The 20,469-nt window shown below is 43.0% G+C and overlaps 1 protein-coding gene across 1 annotated transcript in view; it reads right to left on the bottom strand.

Annotated features, from left to right (window-relative positions):
• Nucleotides 1-20,469, bottom strand: part of CACNA2D2 (calcium voltage-gated channel auxiliary subunit alpha2delta 2) — a 720,324-nt gene that overhangs the window by 123,865 nt on the left and 575,990 nt on the right. The window contains exons 7-8 of the mRNA XM_056867097.1: nt 16,065-16,196; nt 13,656-13,713 (exon numbers count right to left, since the gene is read on the bottom strand). Coding sequence (XP_056723075.1) covers nt 13,656-13,713; nt 16,065-16,196 — 190 coding nt within the window. The remainder of the gene's footprint in view (nt 1-13,655; nt 13,714-16,064; nt 16,197-20,469) is intronic.

Raw genomic sequence — 20,469 nt, 5'->3', positions numbered from 1 at the left:
AGTAGCCAAAGTCTCCATTCAAATGGACACCCACAAATGTAAGCTTTTCAGATCAGTCTCCCTAAGAACAAAATATTAGGCTTAAGATAGAAATCACATGGTGTCACATGGTCCTACTAAGAACATTGTACAACAGTGCATATAACAATAGCCTTTCCAAAAACAGAAAATACCACAACAAAATTCTTAATGGTTTCTGGTGTTGTGGTATGTTCTGTTTCAAAAGAAATTATACTTCTTGTGCAAAGGTATGCCCAAATTTTGGGCCCAAAAATCTGCAATTCAATTGTTTTAAGCAATTTGCCTATCCATGCCATTATGTATAGAAGCAAAAAAGTATTAGATTTAATGCACAAAAAGTTGAAAATAATATTTTCCAGGCATCTTCTCTTTGATGTGGTAAAAAGATGTGCTAAAAGTATTTTAATATATGTGTGTTAAGTGCCTCAAGTCACTTCCGATTCATGGCGACCCTATGAATCAGTGTCCTCCAAAATGTCCTATCTTTGACAGCCTTGCTCAGATCTTGCAAATTTTAATACATACATTAATAAAATTAAGATGACGTGGCACCAATTACAATTAGCACCCAAACTAGAGTCTTTCTGGGTGTGTAATTTCTGTGCAGCATTCCTTCACAGCCATAGATGGTACAGCTTTGTAACGCAGAACAGTAAATATCCACTTGGCATTACTCTGGAACTTGCTTCCAGTAGAGTTGCCACAAGGGCTAACCTTGATGTGACACGGAGTTCTGTATATTCTTTCCCTAATTTCTTTAAAGCACACTATGAATGAATAAAGGCAGTATAAAAGTATTTTAATAAGTGAGAATAAGATGAAAAGCAGCCTCAGACGGCTGTAATTAGAAACAGGAGCACTGGGGGTGCTTAATGCTTTGTCTTCCTGGTATTTGTCCACTATAAGTCATCCATATAAGTTCCCCCTTCATCATTCGCTGTCGGCATTTTTCTGCTCTTGATTTCAGCCTTCCACAGTTGCTTTGCTTTTTTTTTTTTAAACAGCCAAGGAGACATGGAATTTTTTATCTGGTTTTGTTCATCAGCCAATTTGTTTATTTGTCTGGTTCAGTTCAAACATTATGCCAGACCCTGACTTGGTGTTATGTGAATGTGCCATGAGCTTGTGTACTCCTTTGCTTGTGTGCTAAGATTCAGTTAGTTACCTCCACTTTAGTATACACCATAATTTGCCACTACACCCAAACCTGCAAATGGATTGTGTTTGCCCTCCAAACCAGAACAACATGTAATTTTGCATAATTTAAAGTGTCATGTTAATACTTATGCTTTGCTTCAGTTCTGTTTTTAGACTTCTGGTTGATTCTACAACCCTAATACTATTGCATTTTTTTATTGAATGTCCTATTTGCCAATTGTATCAACTTACTCTGTAATCCACCTTGAGTCCAAGTGAGAAAGATGGACTATAAATAAATAAATAAATAAGCAATAGTTTGCACTAAAGATGAAATAACTCATGTAATCTGAGCATGTGAAAGGCAGGGAGGCAGTGTGCAAATACAAGCCCTGTTCATTAGTGTGTTTGATCACACTTTCTGGGTGACAGTATTACCCAGAGAATGTAATATTGGTCAGATGTGTATTGTGTTAGGTGCTGTCCATTTCCACATTAAGCACCAGTCATTTTCTAAATTATATACCAACCAATAATCTAAATGGTGCCCTGACCTGGATAGCCCAGACTTGCCCAATCTCATCAGATTTCGGAAGTTAAGCAGGGTCAGCCCTGGTCAATATTCCACCAAGGAATTCCAGGGTCAATATGCAGAGGAAGGCAATAGCAAACCACTTCTGAAAGCCTCTTGCCTATGGGGTCGCCATAAATCGGCTGCAACTTGATGGCAATAAATAAATAAATAAATATAAATGGTAGCTGAGGAATAGAAATGTGGAATGACAGGACGACCATCAAATAGCAATTCAGTAATAAATTCAGTAGTAAGGACACATCTGTGTCTTTTGAATTCTATCCCTGCTCTGCTTCCAAGACAATAAAGCACAATCTGGTTCACATGACAATAATCCAAAGTATGAACTGATGCTATGCATTATCCTTCCAATGCAGGTCCAATGGGCCAATTCCCTAGATTTCTGAGAGGCTGAAGGGCATCTCTGTTGCTAGTGATGCTGTAGTTTAACTCTGGCCTAATGAAGCATTGATTTAAAGAGGAATTAGCTTTTCCTGTATTCCTGGGGAAGATAAACCCAGATAAAAATAACTGTAATTTAAAGACAACCAGGGTAAACGGAATTGTTCTCCCATATGGACACTGTGCTTCAGGAGAAAAGGGTTCTTTAATATTTACTTCAGAGAATTATGTAAAACTAAACCACTTTTTGTTTGAATTAAGATTGTTCACGTTAGACCAATCCTTAATACGCTGTAATCTAATTGAACCAACCCCATTAAACACGAGCATTTCATTGTTCGTGCCCAACTCACAGTTTCAGTTGTATAACTTCTCCCTGCTGTTATGCCAACTGCACTGGTGTAATGGACTAGAAACCTTTTGTGTTTAAGTAACTAGATTGTATGTTTCTGTTCAGAGTAGGTGAGTGACAGAGTGTATCAAAAGCGTGCACCAAAAGGTGATCACAGCCCAACCTGCACTAATGGTCTGAGGATATGTCAAAGCAACTGGGTGGAGAGGTAATATGTGCAGAACATGAACTTATTGTCCAGAGCTGGCATCAGGGATGGGCCAGTGAGGCTTTGGCCAGGGCCCACCGAGGCAGGGAAAAACCACTTGGAATGGGAGAGGAGTGGAGCATTTAACTCTGGAAATTACATGAGGTTAAATACCTCTTCCCAACGGCTCACGTTTCTCACCTAAGAAGTGCTTCTTGCAGGTACTCCTTTAATCCCCTTCCTTCACAGCCATCACCTTACATCCTCACTTTGCAACATATACCTCCCAAGGGAGAAGTGGCCCCTGCAACAATAGGGAAGCAGCTGAAAGGGCAATTTGAAGCATGGGTTTGAGGGTGCTTCTTGAGAAATTGTGGATACTGTATGCTGCCTAATCTTGCATTCATAGGGTTGCCAGGCCCCTCTTTGCCACCAGCAGGAAGTTTTTGGGGCAAAGCCTGAGGAGGGCAGGGTTTGGGGAGGGGAGGGGCATTAATGCCATAGAGTTCAATTGCCAAAGCAGCCATTTTCTCCAGGTGAAGTGATCTCTGTCGGCCCGAGATCAGTTGTAATAGCAGAAGATTTCCAGCTAGTACCTGGAGGTTAGTAGGAGAAAAAGACACCACTGTACTACTATCAGGAGATTAGGAAATCAGTACAGGGGCGACAAAATTGTACAATAACAATTACTGTTAAGTGCAACCAATATTTATCCTATGGTGTCTAAATACAACTATACATATAAACATACAGTGTTATGTACAAGCATACAAAAATAACAAGCACAACCAAACAAGTCCACATGGATGGTGACACAGACACTAACTACCCTTCGTGGGAACTAACATGCATCCAGTATTTTGAAATTTAATCTTTAAGATGTGCAATATTAGAGGAATCTATATGAAGGACTGATGAAGAATTCTACCCATAAGAATTTGAAACGGCCGTATCCTCCATCAAGTTACTCCTCTAAAATTGGTATTTCTGCTAGAATTGCACACTTACCTGCATGGGACTTATAAAAGAATGCAGCATCTTGCCAAAGACCTTGCATTTTTGTGAATTTTGTTAGTGTCTGTGTCACCATCCATGTGGACTTGTTTGGTTGTGCTTGTTATTTTTGTATGCTTGTACATAACACTGTATGTTTATATGTATAGTTGTATTTAGACACCATAGGATAAATGTTGGTTGCACTTAACAGTAATTGTTATTGTACAATTTTGTCGCCCCTGTACTGAGTACCTGGAGGTTGGCAACCCTAGTTGTTAAAGATGAGTTTCAAGTCTGAAACAGTAGAAGACAATTGGCTATAATTATGTTATAATACTGATGAAGACTGGATCTCTGAACAGTTTAGCACACTGCATAAATATGTGCTTGACTAAAGTGCAAGCTGAAATAGTTTGTTTCCTCCAGGAAAGATCCCTGGTCCAGTCAAAGAGTTCAGCTTTATTATCCATCTAACTTCATGAGCCTCAGTGCGGACCTTAATATAATGGTGAAATGCAAAGCCTGTCAGTTTCTCATCTTCTTCATCCCTAATAGCCTGCAATTGAGGAAAGTTAATAATTAATGTGGAGCAATCACTAACAATTAACCAGAGTGGTGCAGGGTCATTAATTTTCTGACAAAGAAAGTCCGATTACTCCAAGTGCTCACTGCCACTACTCAGTGCTATTTGTCAAGGAGGTGACATAGCACAGCTTAAGGCACAATTGCCTGTTTGGTCTTCTAATGCTTGAGGAGGACAGACACCCTCAACACACAAGATCCAAACCAGTGGAAACTCACAAAACTTTGCACACCATTTTACAGATTTTCAGTTTCCCACATGTTTAATTGTGGTTTTTTTTTTGTTTTTTGTTTTTACTGCAGCCGGTTGGTTGTTATTTGTAGTCATTGTTTTTTATTTTATTTATTGGCCTGTATCCTACCACTGCAGAGAGTGCTTGAACTGCTCCAGCCTAAGGAGTCTTTGTCCAATGGATGAACCTCTTAAGTTGGAGGAAGGCTCTGTAGGCTGGAAGAACTTCCTCCACCCTAAGGTTGGATACATGTCATTGTTTTTATTGAAGATGTGTTGCTTTATTACATTGTAAAAATGTATTTTGTAAGCTGCCTTAACACAGTAGAAAAGAGGGATATAAATATTCTAATTAAGTAAACAAATCAATAACTCGTGATCTGTTCACACATATATATTTTTCATAAACTCTCACGACACTCATACCCTACTTACACAACAACAAGATCCACACATCTCATTCACAAAATCAGCCTGGCATTGCTGATCATTGTTGTGATACTACTGCTGCCTCAGGACCAAATTAAACACGATGCCGCAGTTCCACGTGTTTAAATGCAGATCTGCCATAATCGGTGAGAAAATGTGTGTTCCAGTTTAAGAAGGGGCATACAAATCAGGAGCATAGAGCCCTCCTCTTCATGCGGTTTACTACCCTGCAGCCCTTCTAACCAGAGGGACTCTGATGCCACAACTTAGCCTAGATGAGAGAGGCTTTGGGGAGGACGGTGGTAGATGCAGAGCTGCCCTCATTTGTGTGCCCCTTTTGCTTTTAAAGTTGGTCCCCTACCCCTTTCTGTGTAAGCACTCTTGACAAGTTCCAGTGATCACACATACGACCTGCATGTACATGTGCACAACTGTTTGTATGAAAGAATCAACATGTGTTCACTTTACAAATGGAACTGGGGACAAGTACCTGGATAAACATGGGGTTTAAGTTCAGCTGTACATGTGTTGAATGCAACATGAGAATTACTCGACTCATGTATAAAGAAAAATCAAGTGTACATTGTACACGGACTGTATGTGTATTCACTGTAACTTATCCAGGGCTTATACAGGTTTAAACAAATAGAACTGTTGCAGTTATACCTAGTTTGAACCTCCCTTTGCTGCTCACCTTCCCACAAATACCTCACATTGCTTCGACCCCTAGAGCCCCAAAAAGCACAAGGCCCAACTATTTCTGGAAATCTGACATTAGTTTTGGCACTTAAGACTAAGCTTTTTGGGAAACCCCTCCTTAATTTTCCACACAGCTTGGACAATAAAACTAAAAACCACTTATATTCCAGCATCCTAGCCAGAGGACCCAATCATCCTTCTCCTCAATAAAGAAGCATCTCCCCGCAGGGAAGCTGCCTCTCAGAAGCTGTTCTGAGGCAGCCTACGAATATGAAGTTGTTCAGATTAGCCTTGTGATTGCTCAGGATATCTGTGTTGTGGTAGAATAGAAGTCTTCAAAAGCAAGATGCCACCTTTGTCAAGGTTCTTCAGCAAAATCCACGGGAAGCTGCCTAGTCCACAAATAACTGTTGTTTATGTCTTTCAGTTAGAACAACACATAAAATGAAACAGACCACAGCGAAAGGTAAGCCTGGAAGATATTTATTTATGGCTCCCAGGCAGCCGCTTTTCAAGACATTTTTCTGAAGTGTGTTCTTAAGAGGGAAAAAAGGTTAAAAAGAGGAACTTTCAGTGCTTCAAGAAGAGGAAGTGTGTTGTTTAGTGCTTAAAGATATACCAAAAGCGAGATTTGTGTGGCTGCCTAAAGGTCTCCCAAAGTGATTTTGTCTTTGAATAGGTATACATGCACAGCATAAAGAACCCACATGTTCTCATGTAAAACACTCCCAAACAAAGCCTAGAAATAGGGAGAAAAGAGACTATTCTATTTAATGTCTATTTGATGTTCTGGTGGACTGCTTCAATCTTTTGGCTGGAAACTCTGGCATGGACATTGAACATATATTAATTAGATAAATAATATGGCCTAGACCAAATAATATGGCCTAGACCAAATTTTAGTCCTTGGCATTTCCTCAAGTAGCGTAACTGAGAAAAACCTCTTCCCAAGAACACATGGAGTTGCTACCAGTGTTCACAATGCAGGGTTAGATGCACTACCAGTCTGATCGATTATGGGTACTTCTAGACAAGAACAAAAAAAGTATTTTTTGGTGGTTTTCTCCCTAGAAACTGTGCAATGAAAGGCAAAGTCCTTCATCAGCTGTTGCTGCAGTAAGAGAACAGATAAGCCCTGGATATTTATGTGCAGACAACAGCCCAAGGAGTAGGGCTGTCAATTCGGTTCAGCCAGAACCGAAAAACAGCCGAATTTCCCCTGATTCGGCGGTTTTTAGTTCGGGACGAACCGAACTAAAAAATGGCGGGAAACCGGGGGAACCGGGGTCCCGAGATATGGGCTCCACCCCTTTTCCCTCCCCCCTTTTCCATTTCCATGGCTGCAGGGGGCGCTTTTTTGGGGGTGCAGCCCCCAAACCTTCAGGATATCTTCAGACGAGCCTTGTTAAGAGACCCCCCAAGATGGGTTCAGTGGGGGCAGAAATATCGGCTCCCCCCTTTTCTCTTTCCATGGCTGCAGGGGGTGCATTTTTTGGGGTACAGACCCCATACTTTCAGCGGAGCTTCAGACAAGCCTTCTTAAGAGACCCCCCAAGTTTTGTAAACATTGGGTCAGGGCCCCCCGAGATAAGGGCTTTCCCCTTTCCCCTTTTCCCTATTGGGATGAATGGATCACCCAATCCTGTATGCATCTCCAGAGCAAAACGTCCCGTGCTTAAATGGAATCATCTTGGATTACCCAGTCCTCCTCCCAGCCCCTCCTAATGGAACAGAAGACAGCCACAGTAAGACCCCTTTGGGGGCTTTAATTTATACTTTTTCTCCTGTGTGTGTGTGAGTGTGTGTGGGGAAAGCAGAGTCTGTGTGTGTGTGTGGGAGGGAGCAGTTTCTGTGGGTGGGGGGGGGAAGCCAAAGGGGGCTTTCGCCCGTTCTGCCTGGGGGTGTGTGTTCCCCCTCGAGTCTCTCTCTCCCTGGTTTGAGGGGGGGCTTCAGTTGTATATCCTCAGGTTTTCCCTCATTCATACGACGGTTAGGTCTATTTTGATGCTTGCTAAAACTGGTTTTCAAATGGTGACTTAAAGAATGCATTTTCCTGGTCCCGAGTCCCATGCAAAAGGGGAAATTCCACCCCCTCCTGCTCATTATGCATAGCTAGCTGCCTCTGTCCCTTTCCATGGTTTGCAAACTCCCAGGTGTCAGGTGTTGCTTTGCATGTTTGCAAAGGTGTTGCTTTGCAATTGTGTTGCTTTGCAGTGTTGCTTTGCAGTTGTGTTGCTTTGCAAACTTCTTAGCACCTGCCCTGCCCTTTGCATGTTTGCAAAGGTGTTGCTTTGCAGTTGTGTTGCTTTGCAGTGTTGCTTTGCAGTTGTGTCACTTTGCAAACTTCTTAGCACCTGCCCCGCCCTTTGAATGTTTGCAAAGATGTTGCTTTGCAGTTGTGTTGCTTTGCAGTGTTGCTTCGCAGTTGTGTTGCTTTGCACCTGCCCCGCCCTTGCTCTCATCAGCTGTTTGTCGGGGCAAGCTCTGCTCAGAGATGCACATTAAGGGTGTGGGGGACCCCTTTCGGGGCCCATATCTCAGCCCCCCTGACCCAATCTTTACAAAACTTGGGGGGTCTGGCAAGAAGGGTCCTTTGAAGCTCCGCTGAAAGTTTGGGACCTCTACCCCAAAAATGCCCCCCCAGAGCCGCGGAAAGGCGCGGTTGTGTTTTTAATGGTTGGTAAGTATATGATATGATTATTTTTCTGCTCCTCGGAGTATTTTTTTGTGTTTTCTTTTGCAGGTTTCTGGTTTCCACGCAAAAGAAAACACAAAAAAGTACTCAGAGGAGCAGAAAAATTAATTTGTTATAATTTATGGGACTATCATATACTTACCAACTGAAGAAATTGATTTTGAAACAGGACATTTTACCGGATTCCTGTCTTGCTTGTAATAGTCCTCTTATAATTCTAATAATTTTTGTATCATCATATAGCTGCAACTAAGAAAGTGTATGAACCATAGGGTCTTTGTGAAGCAACAAATGACTATAATACACTAATTGCATTTTGTATATTTTTGTGTTATTGATTTACTTTAGCTGATCGAATAAGCCATAGTGACTGCATACGGTTGACTATCATTTTGCAGTCCAAGTTTTGAGATTATTGTGACATTACCTGGAGGTTGGCAACCCTATGAAGGAGCAGTGGTTCCTTCTCACACAAAAGCTGAGTGCCCTGAGAAGAAGTTTTAGGGTGATGGCAGCTCCCACAAGACTGTCAGTAAATGAAAAATAGCCAGAGTTTGTGTTCTCTCCCTCTCTCTCTCCCTTTCTCATATACACACACACATTCATTCAGTGTCCATTTGCAAGGGCCATTTCAAAATCAAGCTAGATGTGGTCTGGAGAAGAAATACTTTTTATTGGCTATTGGTTCAGTATCAGGGCTTAAATAAAAAGAGGTGAAATTGTTGTTAAAATCCACCTCACCCTCACATCTGGGGAAGACTGAAAGATGCAATTACATTTTCTTCCAAAGGGATCTGCAGGAGAACCAGCATATGCCCCTTCGTCTCTGCTGGGTGCTGCGCTTTCAACTCTGCTGCCCTGCCATTGTGTTAACAAACGCATGGGATGGAAAAGATCAGACCCTGCATAGCACAGCAGACAGCGCCTTATCCATCCTGAGGCAGCCCTGTGGCAGCTGTGCTTTGTCTGTCTCCAGATAAGTGGGGGCCTGAGTTTAAAGGACAGACTTGAAACAAGCTGTTGCTGTTTATGCAAATAGTGGCTATTTAGAAAGGGGGGGGGAAAGCCCAAACCTTCTCTGACTCAGATATTTTTTCCCTCTATTGCCCAGCCAGGGCTTCCTGCCCAAGATGTCTCCTGCTGTGTTAGCTCAGCTAGTAAATACCTGTTTGAACAAGCAATGCAGCCTGTTGGGTGAGAGAAGATGCAGGTGACAAAAGGAATGTCATTCGCCCCACGAGGCGAAAAGAATTGAAAGAGCTGCCTCGGACACAGGCAGAATCAACGTGGAAGGAAGGATGTTTACCTACAATTGAAAAGCAGCATGTAGCAAAGCAAAGGCACTATAATAATTTCTATTATTCTCCCAGTATGCACGCATATGGCAAGAAGCTAGGCCTGTTCTGCTGATTTACAAGAGCCCCAAATAAATGGTGGAAAATTAAATCCTAAGCACCCTGCACTTGCAGAGGCATAATTAGTGCTGTCAAGCTAGTGCCTTTTACCTGGGCTAATCGTAACTGATTCAATCATGCTTAACTTGGTGTGTGGCTAAATTGATGCTTGCAGCTTTCACTTAAATGAAGTCTGTCGTCGTGCGCCGCATTTATCTCTCTGTCCTCCTGGCTCTGTTCCTTGAGAGTCATTTTTTTTTTGCTTCTCCCCCCGCCTCCTTTCCCAAAGCAGAGAGTCCTACCTAAAGCTGTCTGCGAATAAGGACTAAATTTACAATTGCAACTTCAGTGGGGAGGGCGGAGGAACCCTGCCCCATTTATCTGTATCTAAGGTTATAATCTATCTATCTATCTAACCCTCTCTCTCCTCCACACGGCACGGAGGGAGGGAAGGAGCGAAGCAGACGAGAGCCGCAGCTTGGATGCCCCTGCCTGTGTTATTGTATCCATTTTCCAATGGCAACGATGTGTGAAATGAAAATTGGACAGAGCTGGCTGCTCACAGACCTGGAATTTCATACAGACTAGTCGAGGGAAGGAGGGAGCCGAGACACAGAGAAGATGTTGCAGACGGGAGGGAAAGGGAGAGTCTGTTGAACGGCTGCATGCACACACGGCCTGGGCAAATCCCGCTCCCATTTAATAGACCCTTCTAGCGGTGCTGGGAGCCCAGTGCTCATTTACATTTCATTACTCGAAAAGTGCTGCTACTTTGTGGTAGTTGAGATAATTTACAGAAGCACCAAGGCCGAAGACACACTTCAAGGTACTCAGGAGTTTGCCTCCAAGCCATTTGCGAAACGGGACCCTGGTGTTGTGCATCTCCTTCTGCAAACGTATATCTATCACACTATCCTGACTGTGACATTAACAGATATTTTATCAAGTAGGTACAGAATAGTGCTGCCATCTTCCTGGTGGAGCTTGGAGGCCTCCTGGAATTACAACTGATCTCTTGAAGCCTGACAGTGGCCCTCTCCTGAACTAAGTTACCTGGCCACCACAGCAACATGTGTCGCCACCGTTCCAGACATGCAGCAAGCTCTAAACGCAAAGGGAAAGACTCATGCCGTAACCCGCAAAACAGGCACCAAGGATCCACGGGGAGGACGACCCCTTCGAGTGAACCAGAGGGAATCAATTTTTCTGCAATCCCGTCCCAGTGTCCAGCAGATGCCAATTTGCAAGGAACAACTAAACACGTAGCCAGCCCCCCCTCCATCTGCATCGCTAACAATCCATCGGAAGCCCCCGAGGCATCAGCACCAGAGAGATCGCACCTCAGGCAACCAGGAAGTGATTCACCCCAACGCAGCTGTTCGCGCCTTTGTGTCAAACTCAATAAACCCATCAACGAGTGTCTCCCGGTTCTCCCGGAATTGTGCAAAGTCCATAGGTTCTAGTTAGCACGTCTAAATCACCCATTGCCCCACCCCGGTAGCTGATCGTTAACGCTATTGTCTACCTTTGTTTGCCATGGGAACCACCAGGGGGTAATCCCATCATCCCCCAGCCCCAAAAGAGTATAACTGGGGTGGTTTTTCAGGAAAAGAGATCCTTCTTTTACCCTTCCTATACTTGCTGTCACTCTGTTGGCGTGGGTTTGCGCAGCCTAGCCAATATGCTCCCCCGACTTGCTGGTCAAGCTCTGAGAATCTCCTTCCCCCACTCCCCTTTTTCTTGCTAGCCGTATGGAACTCAGGACATCTCCGCTACTAGACCAGGTGCAGTATTACCCGTCTTCAGAGGGCCTGCCACATTGGCGAACGTTTCTGTATTCTTACCTTTAATTCCTGGACTCTGAGTGTGTGTTGTGTACGTGTTATTGAATTGTTTGTGCACACATTTTTAAAGTAAACTTCTTAAAAGAAACCATTGCCTCCGCCTCTTGTTTGAATCTTGGAACCGACTCCCGTAGACACAGGTTAGATCCCGAGGTTATGCCCCTTGCCGGTTATTGATTTGCTAATTCCCCTTATAAATATTCATAACCGAGCATTTTGGCTAACACTCTAGACTACAGGGGTCAGTCCCCTTGGAGAAAATATGTGTGAGAACCCTCCCCTCCCCATACTCTGCCCTTCCCCAGCTCCCTTCCCAAATCTCCAGGAATTTTCCAGCCTGGAGTTGGCAGCTGTAGTATAAGATGATCCACTCCCACAGGTGGTGAATTCTTTCTCACACATGACTGGCTAAGAGCTGCTTTTGCTCATTCTGACACTGGCTCCTCACCTCACCCACAAACAATGAGGGATATATGTAGGATGAGGGGAAAGAGTGCATTTGTGATAATGGTTCTGTAGATACTGGTTGTCCTTCCCCCACTTTCAACCAAACCTGACAAGCAAAGAAGACATGGAAAGGGAAGGCCAGTCCACAAGGAGCCCCTTTCTTGCCAGTTCCTGATCCTATTCACAAATACTCCTTCAAAGCACTTCCATCCCTGTAATTCCTTATGATTACGAATCCCCATAAGTGACTCAACAGCTTTTGGGATTTCTCTAAAACTATGTGTGTGTGTTTTGGGGGAGGGGAGTGGCAATCTCCTAAGGACAGCATGATAACAAAATTGTAGTGTGTGCCCAAAATTCAGAAACCCAAAGACATGCCATCTACTCTTCTTTCAGAAAGCAAAAACCAGATGAATTGAGCCTTGGCCATTTCTGAGAGACAATAAATTCATTATTATTTTCTTTGACATACTGATTTAAGGGCACATTCTCTGTACAAAAGAAGAAGAAGGCACCATTGTTACTCATTTATTGATGGAATCCAGATGTGTTTTCTCCAGGTGGCATTGCTGTTGTTAGAATGCTGCATTTTCCTAGCATTCAAATCACATCATAGTGTTGCTGGAAACATGCATCCCACCCACCCAAAACAAATGTTATTAATGTCAATGCAAATGATCCCATCAATCAATTCTGCATGTGCAAGAGGGGTGATTTTTTACCAGTTTCTGCCTGCTACAGCAGACCTCCAACTACCTCGTCATGCTGTTCCTGGGGGTCCTCATTCTCCAGAAGCAACATCTGGGGGCATTTGGGGCTGCAGCAGGAGGGCAATGCAGAAACATCGTGCTACAGTGATGAAAATCATTCTATCAGCAGAGATTTTGGCCAGGATCCAAGCCACTGTTGTGGAAGTTCATTGTGTGAACACCACAGACACTTGACTGATGATGTGTGTGACATAAATGAGGATCAAGCCACCTCAACTCACAAGTGACATTTTGAGACCTTTTGTTGCTTTTGTTATTTTTGGGATTTATATCTGAACACCTGCTGGTTTGGCTCATGATCTGGGTTGCCACTTCTGATCAGGCAGCTGATTAACTGACAGGCTGATCAGGTGTTTGCAACTGGTCCTTGCCATTTGGCACCAACAAAGTAGTTGCAGCATGGGATCTGAAGTCAACTCCCAGTTCTCCCACATTCGCTGAGTGTCAGCGTCTGACCTAAAGCTGTGGAAACTTTGCTGAGTCTCATTATTGCTGCAAACCAGGCAAGCTGAGACAGGGGAACCAGAATAAAACTCATGGATGATGGCAAGGATCAGCTGGGAGTTGGCTTCTGAACTGGTTGGCCATCTGGATATGTCCTGAGACTGCATCCAGTTTGATTTACATTCTTGTTGTAGAGTTTTCATGTAAAATGCATTTAGATGTTAGACATCTAAAACTAAGCAGGTATTGGCCTAGTGAATCTTGAATAGGAGATTTGCTTGGATTCTTGTGTAAGCGATTCTCAGCTTCTCCCCCAAAAAAGAACAAGGTACTTATAATCATGTTTATGCAAGTCCACTTCTATGGCCACCAACAATGATGTGAAAGTTCATTACTATTCTTGTACTATATAACTTAGTACCCAATGTGATTCTTTTATCCTTCACTTACCAAGGCCTTCGTCGGACATCATATAGGTCAATTTTATCAGGTACCCTCCAGGGGGTAGCTGCAATGAGAAAAAGGAAAGACAAGAAGCTGTGACATGCTTGCTGGGGTAGCAGATGTTGATATAAGGAGAGACAATCGACACAAACGACTTCATAGGAAGGTTCACCTGCCACAGGTAATGGTGGGGACATGAGAAAAGGCCGTGGCTCAACCACACAGCTTCTGCTTTGCATGCAGAAGGTCCCAGGTTCAATCCACAGTCTCTCCAGTTAAAAGGATTACGTAGTAGCTGTTGTGAAAGCCCTCCACCTGAGACCCTGGAGAACCACTTTCAGTCAAAGTAGACAAAAGATTAATGGTCTGACTCAGTATGAGGCAGCTTAATGTGTTCAGATGTAAGAATGTTGCATACAAAGAAAATGTTATCAGGCAATGATAAACAAAGTCATAGAGCAATGTGGACAAATTGGAAGAGATGCCCTTTAGGGGAAAGCAGGTGTTGCTTCTTCTGGCCCTATGTGATGGACTGCTTTAGGAGCCCCTATGTTTTTGGCCAGCTCACTGGCCCTATGCTTTGAGTGACTTTCATTATAAAGTATTAAAAATAAACCTGTACTGTAGTTATGTGGACCACTGACATACATTTAAATTTGCACATTTAATTTTGCTTTCTGTTTAGATTTTGAAAATTGCTGATCTCTTGAGAAATTCTTGTGAATTAAAAAGCAGGTTATAAATTATCTACAATCAAATACACTCCTTAGCTCCTACCTGCAAAACTATGCTAGTTTGTCTTGTATTGCTAACACAGCTTGGTGTACAACAAATACTCTTAAAATAAGTTAAAGGTGTGTCAAATTTTGGAAACATTTTCACCAATTAATTTGAATGTCTTTTCCATGCAATGAGTTCATAGATTATTAATTTTTATATTTGTACTTCCTCTTTACTCCTAGGAGTTTAGATTAGCATTCTGGGGTTAGAATGACCTGCCCACATTCAGTATGGTATAATCGATATAATTTTTATTATGAGTTGTCAAAGTTCTTGACTCTACTCCTCTAAACTAGCTCTCCAATCTGCTATTAGTGTTTTAAAGTAGAAAGACATATTATTTAAAAACCTGTATTTTTTCTTTTAAAAGGCTAATATCAGAGAGGAGGGACCAGTTTTGAAGAAAAAAACCAAGTTGAGATTCAAGGGTTAAACCCCCGCTCCCTTCCCTGCATGCCCCCAAAGCAAATTGAGACTGCATGACTTATAGAGGGAATGAAATGTGTCTCATCTGCTTCAACCCTCAGCTCTTAATTCAGTAGCAAGCCTTAGAGAAGCCCCTCTGGGCAAACTGGATGTCACATTCAGAGGCGGTAACATTACCCTGATGTCTGTTCAGATAGTAAAACCTTTTCCAGTGGTGTGATCATGATCAGAGAAGCGCTAGGCAGAGGGGTGCTCAACTCTTCACCAACCTGCTGCTTCTCCACTTGAAAGTGCAACCCCAGCAGCTTTTTCAGAATCTTGAAAGCCACTTGGGGGAGATTTGGAGCAGCAAAATAGTAGGTGGAGTTAACCATAATATCCCCCACCCTGAAATAAATATTCCTGTTAAAGAGGACCACAGGAATAATGTAATATGCATCTGTATGCCACATCTAGCTTGGTTTGCTGTCATAATTACCATTCCCCCACCTGTAAAATGGGCCTATTGGTGACCTACCTTGCAACATTGTTGTGAAGATAAATGAGATAAGATTTGTAAGGAATGAAGCACATTAAAAATGTTAGGAAGATGGTTGAGAAGTGAGGAGCAGCTGGGAAAGTAGGACAACTGAGGGCAGCCATGACACTGAGAAGGAGCCAGAAGAGGGTGAAGGCAAATGGAGAGACAGAGAAAAGAAGAGAGCAATGAGCCGAGTATAGAAAGAAAAGCATGGATGTTCCATAGACTCCTGCTGAGATGCACACAGTACAGAGCACAAAGTTCTCCCTGCTCATTTTTATATCATGCTAGTTTCTAGAATTATCAATATGATATGTTGTTTTGTAGGAAGAAGGAGGACCAGTTATCCACTTTCTCCACTAGCCCATACTGTGAACTCCTGAATAGAAAGGAAAGGAAGGCATGCGAAGAGATCACTATCCTCTGTCATAAGCACCTCCAGGGCCATGTATTGTTAATGAAACTAATCATGACAGGACCAATCTTCAAGGGCAATGGCCCAAGGCAATCTACTATTAGTAAAACAATCCACTCCATTAAATTTACTGCACATTACAAGGGACTATGGTACTACCGCAGGCCACCCCAGGCATTTCTTCCTCCCTAAATCTTGACTGTGTGATGATAGCGCTGTTGCTGAAATCCCACAGTTGTATGTTTCTCCCTTCCATTTTAAGAATGTCACACACCTGGGTAGAAGCGAGTCACACCTGTGGCACTGCCAAAGACCTGCCACAGCAGAGATGGGTCTTCTTTTCGGTTTTCAACAAATACATCCTCCAGGGCTTCCGTCCAGTTCAGCTCATTGAGGATTACGGTAGCTGCAAGAGACCAAAAAGGAACTAGATTAACTTGGCTGGGACTCAGAATGCAAAAGATGGATAATTTCATTCTCAGGCAATTAAAAATCACTCAGGAAGCTGTCATCAAAATAAGTGGACACGGTGAGGCTGACTCCACTGACCGAGGTAATACAAGCTGAAGGACCATTACAGCCCATGCTCACTATCCCTTGTTGGGTTAATTGTCACAGGTTCCTTCATTCATTAACCCATGATATGCTCCTGTTCGCTCTTAAAACCCTTCTTTTTGCCTTTTGAACCTTTTCCTGATCTCTGTCTAGCCAAACAATCAAATATAATATGCAAAACTATCACTCTGTACCATGGAGGGGCATTTTCTCATATGAAATATACCCACACCCAGGCTTCCACAATGGTCACTGGACTGTGAGAAGAGTACACACTTTGCATGCAGAAGGTGCTAAGTTTAATAACCCCTGGCATCTCTAGCTAGAGGATCTCAGGTAGCAGGACTGGGAAAGACATTCACCCAGGACCTTGCAAAACGCCTGCCAAGTTGACTAGATAATACTGGACAAGATGGATCCAAGCCCCCCCCCCCTTTTGGCTTAGTGGTAGAGCATCCAGTTGCCATGTAGAAGGTCCCAGGTTCAACCCTGGCATCTCCAGCTAAAAGGATCAGATGGCAGGTGATGTGAAAGACCTCTGCCTGAGACCTTGGCAAGCCACTGCTATCATCTGGCTCACGAGATACCAATATGTAGCACAGTAATTAAAAAAAAAAAAGACACCTTAAATGAAGCTACCATACTTGGACTTCTCTCTAGATTTCTTATTTATTTGTTTAAGTATTTACATTTTTTCACTGAAGCGGTGTACAATAAAATCATTAAAAAAAATAAAAACGAGAGGCAGCCCTCCCCCTCCCAACAAATAGCAGAAAACCTGGATAAAAATATATAGAATCAGATAAAAATTAGATATAACCCAATAAAACTGAGAAGTCATCAGTCAAACAGTCAAGCCTTGTAAAATAAAAAAGGCACCAAACTGAAAATGTTATGTTCCCCGAGGAAGAGTCTTCTGTAAACGGGGCTGCCAATGATAAGGCCTCTCTCAAATCACCATCTGCTTCACCGCTGAAGGCAGGGGCATTCTGAGAGGGGCCTCTGATGCAGATCTTAAAGAGCAGCAGGCAGGTTCATAGGCAAAAAGACTCTCTGTGTACCCTGCTTTCACGTTATTTAGGGCTTTAAATGTTGAGAAACTAGCACCTTGAATTGTGCCTGGAAACCCACACCGGCTGCCACTGCAGATCTTTTAGCAGTGGAGAAATATGTTCAAATGAATGTGTTCATGTGAGTAATGCAATTGCTGTATCCTAAAGGCAGTCTTACCTCCAGCTTTCAACTGAGGGCAGAGGGAAAAGGCAGCAGTCATGCAGCCTCTAATACAAGCAGCTCCAGCGAATCTCCTCCCTATAGCTTCCATTTGCCATCAAGAGGAAGGGGAAAAGGTAGTCAGGAAATAGCCATAACCCTTCCAGGCACTGTGCCTGGATCCAGCTCTTGCTAGGCATCCTTTCTCTCCGGCTTTTGTTTTCCCTTTTAAAAATGTCAACTGCTTCAGGAACACTTGCATGGAAATAAATAATGCATTACGGTCATCTGGTTTCAATACTGCAAGACTCTGGCATGGGCTACCTCTGTCCAGGAGGGGCTGCAGCTGGTATTGTCCTCTAAGTGGCTGAAAAGCTGTCAGAATGTTTAGAGCAAAGGTTGCATCTAATAGCATCCTAAGTAATGAATCTGATTGTTAGGAAGGAAATCAAAACCATCCAGCAGAGAATGAACACTCCTTGTATCATTGGTTAAGGCTAAATGAAAGATAATGGTTTGTTTTTGCATCAAGATGAAGACATATTCTCTGTAAGGTTTACAGAGTGAGCTCAATGGTGGAGGCTTTGCCTTCTGTTGTCGTAGGTTTGGTAGTATGTGCTACGTCATACATACAACAGAAACGATCAAGGGGAAATGGACCCCCATATCACTTGAATCAAAAGTTAAGAACACAAACCACTTCTGGCACCTAGACTGTCAGATGATTGTTGGCTTCATCCTTAAATCTTGTGGATATATATGCTGCTTTCCCTAGAACATATCAAGCCGTCCCATGGACCCACAGGCAAAAAAATCCAACACCCTTAACAATGAAAGCTTCATTCTAGCCTTCAAGAATATCAAAGCTTTCTGCAGAATGTGATATGCATTTATGCCTCTGGCCACCTGCAACAGATGGGAAATAAATTGCCTGCATCCCCTTTAGGAACGACAGCCAAGGTTTTCCCCTACAAGCCAGATCCAGAGAGACACAGAATGAGAAAAAGTGCTCTACTGGGGCTGGTCCCACTCTGCATTCATGGTGGCCCCTTGCGTCTAATGCAAAAGCAATTAAGACACCAGCAAACAGAGGTTTTAAATTATTCAGCTATTAAGGAAAGTGATAAGCTCAGAGCAGCCTGACTGTGATTAATCAGCTAGGGATGGATTTTGTGTGTGTGTGTGTGTGTGTGTGTGTGCTAGGGCTGGGATTTAAGGAATGTGCAGAAGAACAGGCACTTGGTTACTTGTCACTGCCAGCCTGCTCTGATTTTTTTTAACAGAATTTTTCCTCCCAAGAAACTTCTAATGACAGCACTCAGGGGGAGAGAGATTTTCTACTTGATTCCTAGAAAGTTACAGCTTGAGCTGAGGAGAGGGGAAGTGGGTTGAGTGTTGATTTGGTAAGATGAAAAAGAGGTTGTGTGTGCCTCCCAGGACCTCCGTCATTCTGCTCCATCTCTCACACATTCACAGGCCGTCTTCCTCTTGCTGAGGATTTCTAAGCTTTCAAAGAGCAGCCGAGAAACAAAACCCAATAGATTTCGCAAGAGTACAACAGTTGAATTCTCTCTGTTTCACAGTCAAGAAAACAGGTCACAAGGGCAGGCTCAGAGGTGGGCCCAAAGCATCACAGGTGAAGTTTCGTGTTACAGAGTGCACCAGCGAACCTTACAGTCACGTCCCAGGTGAAAGACATGGTGCTATACTGTGCCTTTGTCAACTTACCCTAATTGATTTTTCCTTCCTAAACCTTTTGAAATGCATATAGCTTACATAAAATACCTCCCTTCCCATCTTTCCACTGAGGTAATGTGGGGAAACACTACAGTTTATTAAGCGTGAACTCTACCCTGATTTCCTAGATGTCTTCATGCCCATCAGTATTACCCTGTGGCTTTCTCAGCAGACATACTTATTATCAGGCACATATTTTTCTTAGCCTGGAAAGAGGACCTGCTGCACGCACAGACGGAATTGCTCTCCATATGAAAGGGGGAAAGGATTTGGCCTCCCCTCTCCAGCACTTGGAACAATATCCAGAAGAGATTACACCTAGCTCACAACACTGCCAGAGTACTAAACCACAATGTGGACTTACTGCTTCCACCAGCTAGTGCCAAACAGCTTGTATCCAGAACAGTGCAGTGTGGTGACATCTGAACATGAGCAACAATCCATACAAACTGCACGCATCCGAATCTGACACGGCTTTCAGAACAGAGTAGCAACAATATAGTGGTGGGGAAATGGAATGGAATGAATGGGAAAGTAATCACTTTTCTTTTTTGTAAAGGCTGGCTAAATGGTTATTTCATGTCCTCCTGGATTCACGCAGCACGTAGGTATCAAGCTACTATCTCTGTAGCCAGTGAGGGCATAAGAGGACTGCACATTTCTCTGCGTAAGTGAGCCAAAGCTACAACTGCCTACTGCTTGAAGGATCAGAGTGCAAAGCCAAGATTAAATGAAATTAGCTACAGTTTGCTAATTCTGCAGTTCAGCTCAGGTCAGTTTCTCACTCCAAAGATGAACTGCCAGCATGATGCCCATCTTATACTGACACTGCCATTCTCGCTCCTCTAGGCCCTTATGCCTTTTCTTCCTTCTGTCCCTCTTCCTTGTGCAAAGCATGACTGTCATAGATAACTAAATCAATTACTATTTTTTCTCACTATGGCTAATTGACATTCAACAATTCTACTAAAAGTCATATCTATAAATAAGGTAGCAGCACATAAGAAGAATTCTCTTTTTGGGGGACCATTTGGTATATTGCTGTTTACTTCTGTAAGAGTTTAACTCATGACATCAATGATGAACCTATCATTTTGGAACTGGGTAAATTGTTACCTCTGTAATCAAAGAATCATAGAATCACAGTCGGAGGGGGCCATATGGACCATCTAGTC

The sequence above is a fragment of the Euleptes europaea genome, chromosome 1 (genome assembly GCF_029931775.1).
Source record: "Euleptes europaea isolate rEulEur1 chromosome 1, rEulEur1.hap1, whole genome shotgun sequence".
NCBI lineage: Eukaryota > Metazoa > Chordata > Lepidosauria > Squamata > Sphaerodactylidae > Euleptes > Euleptes europaea.
This window is presented reverse-complemented; position numbering and strand designations above follow the sequence as displayed.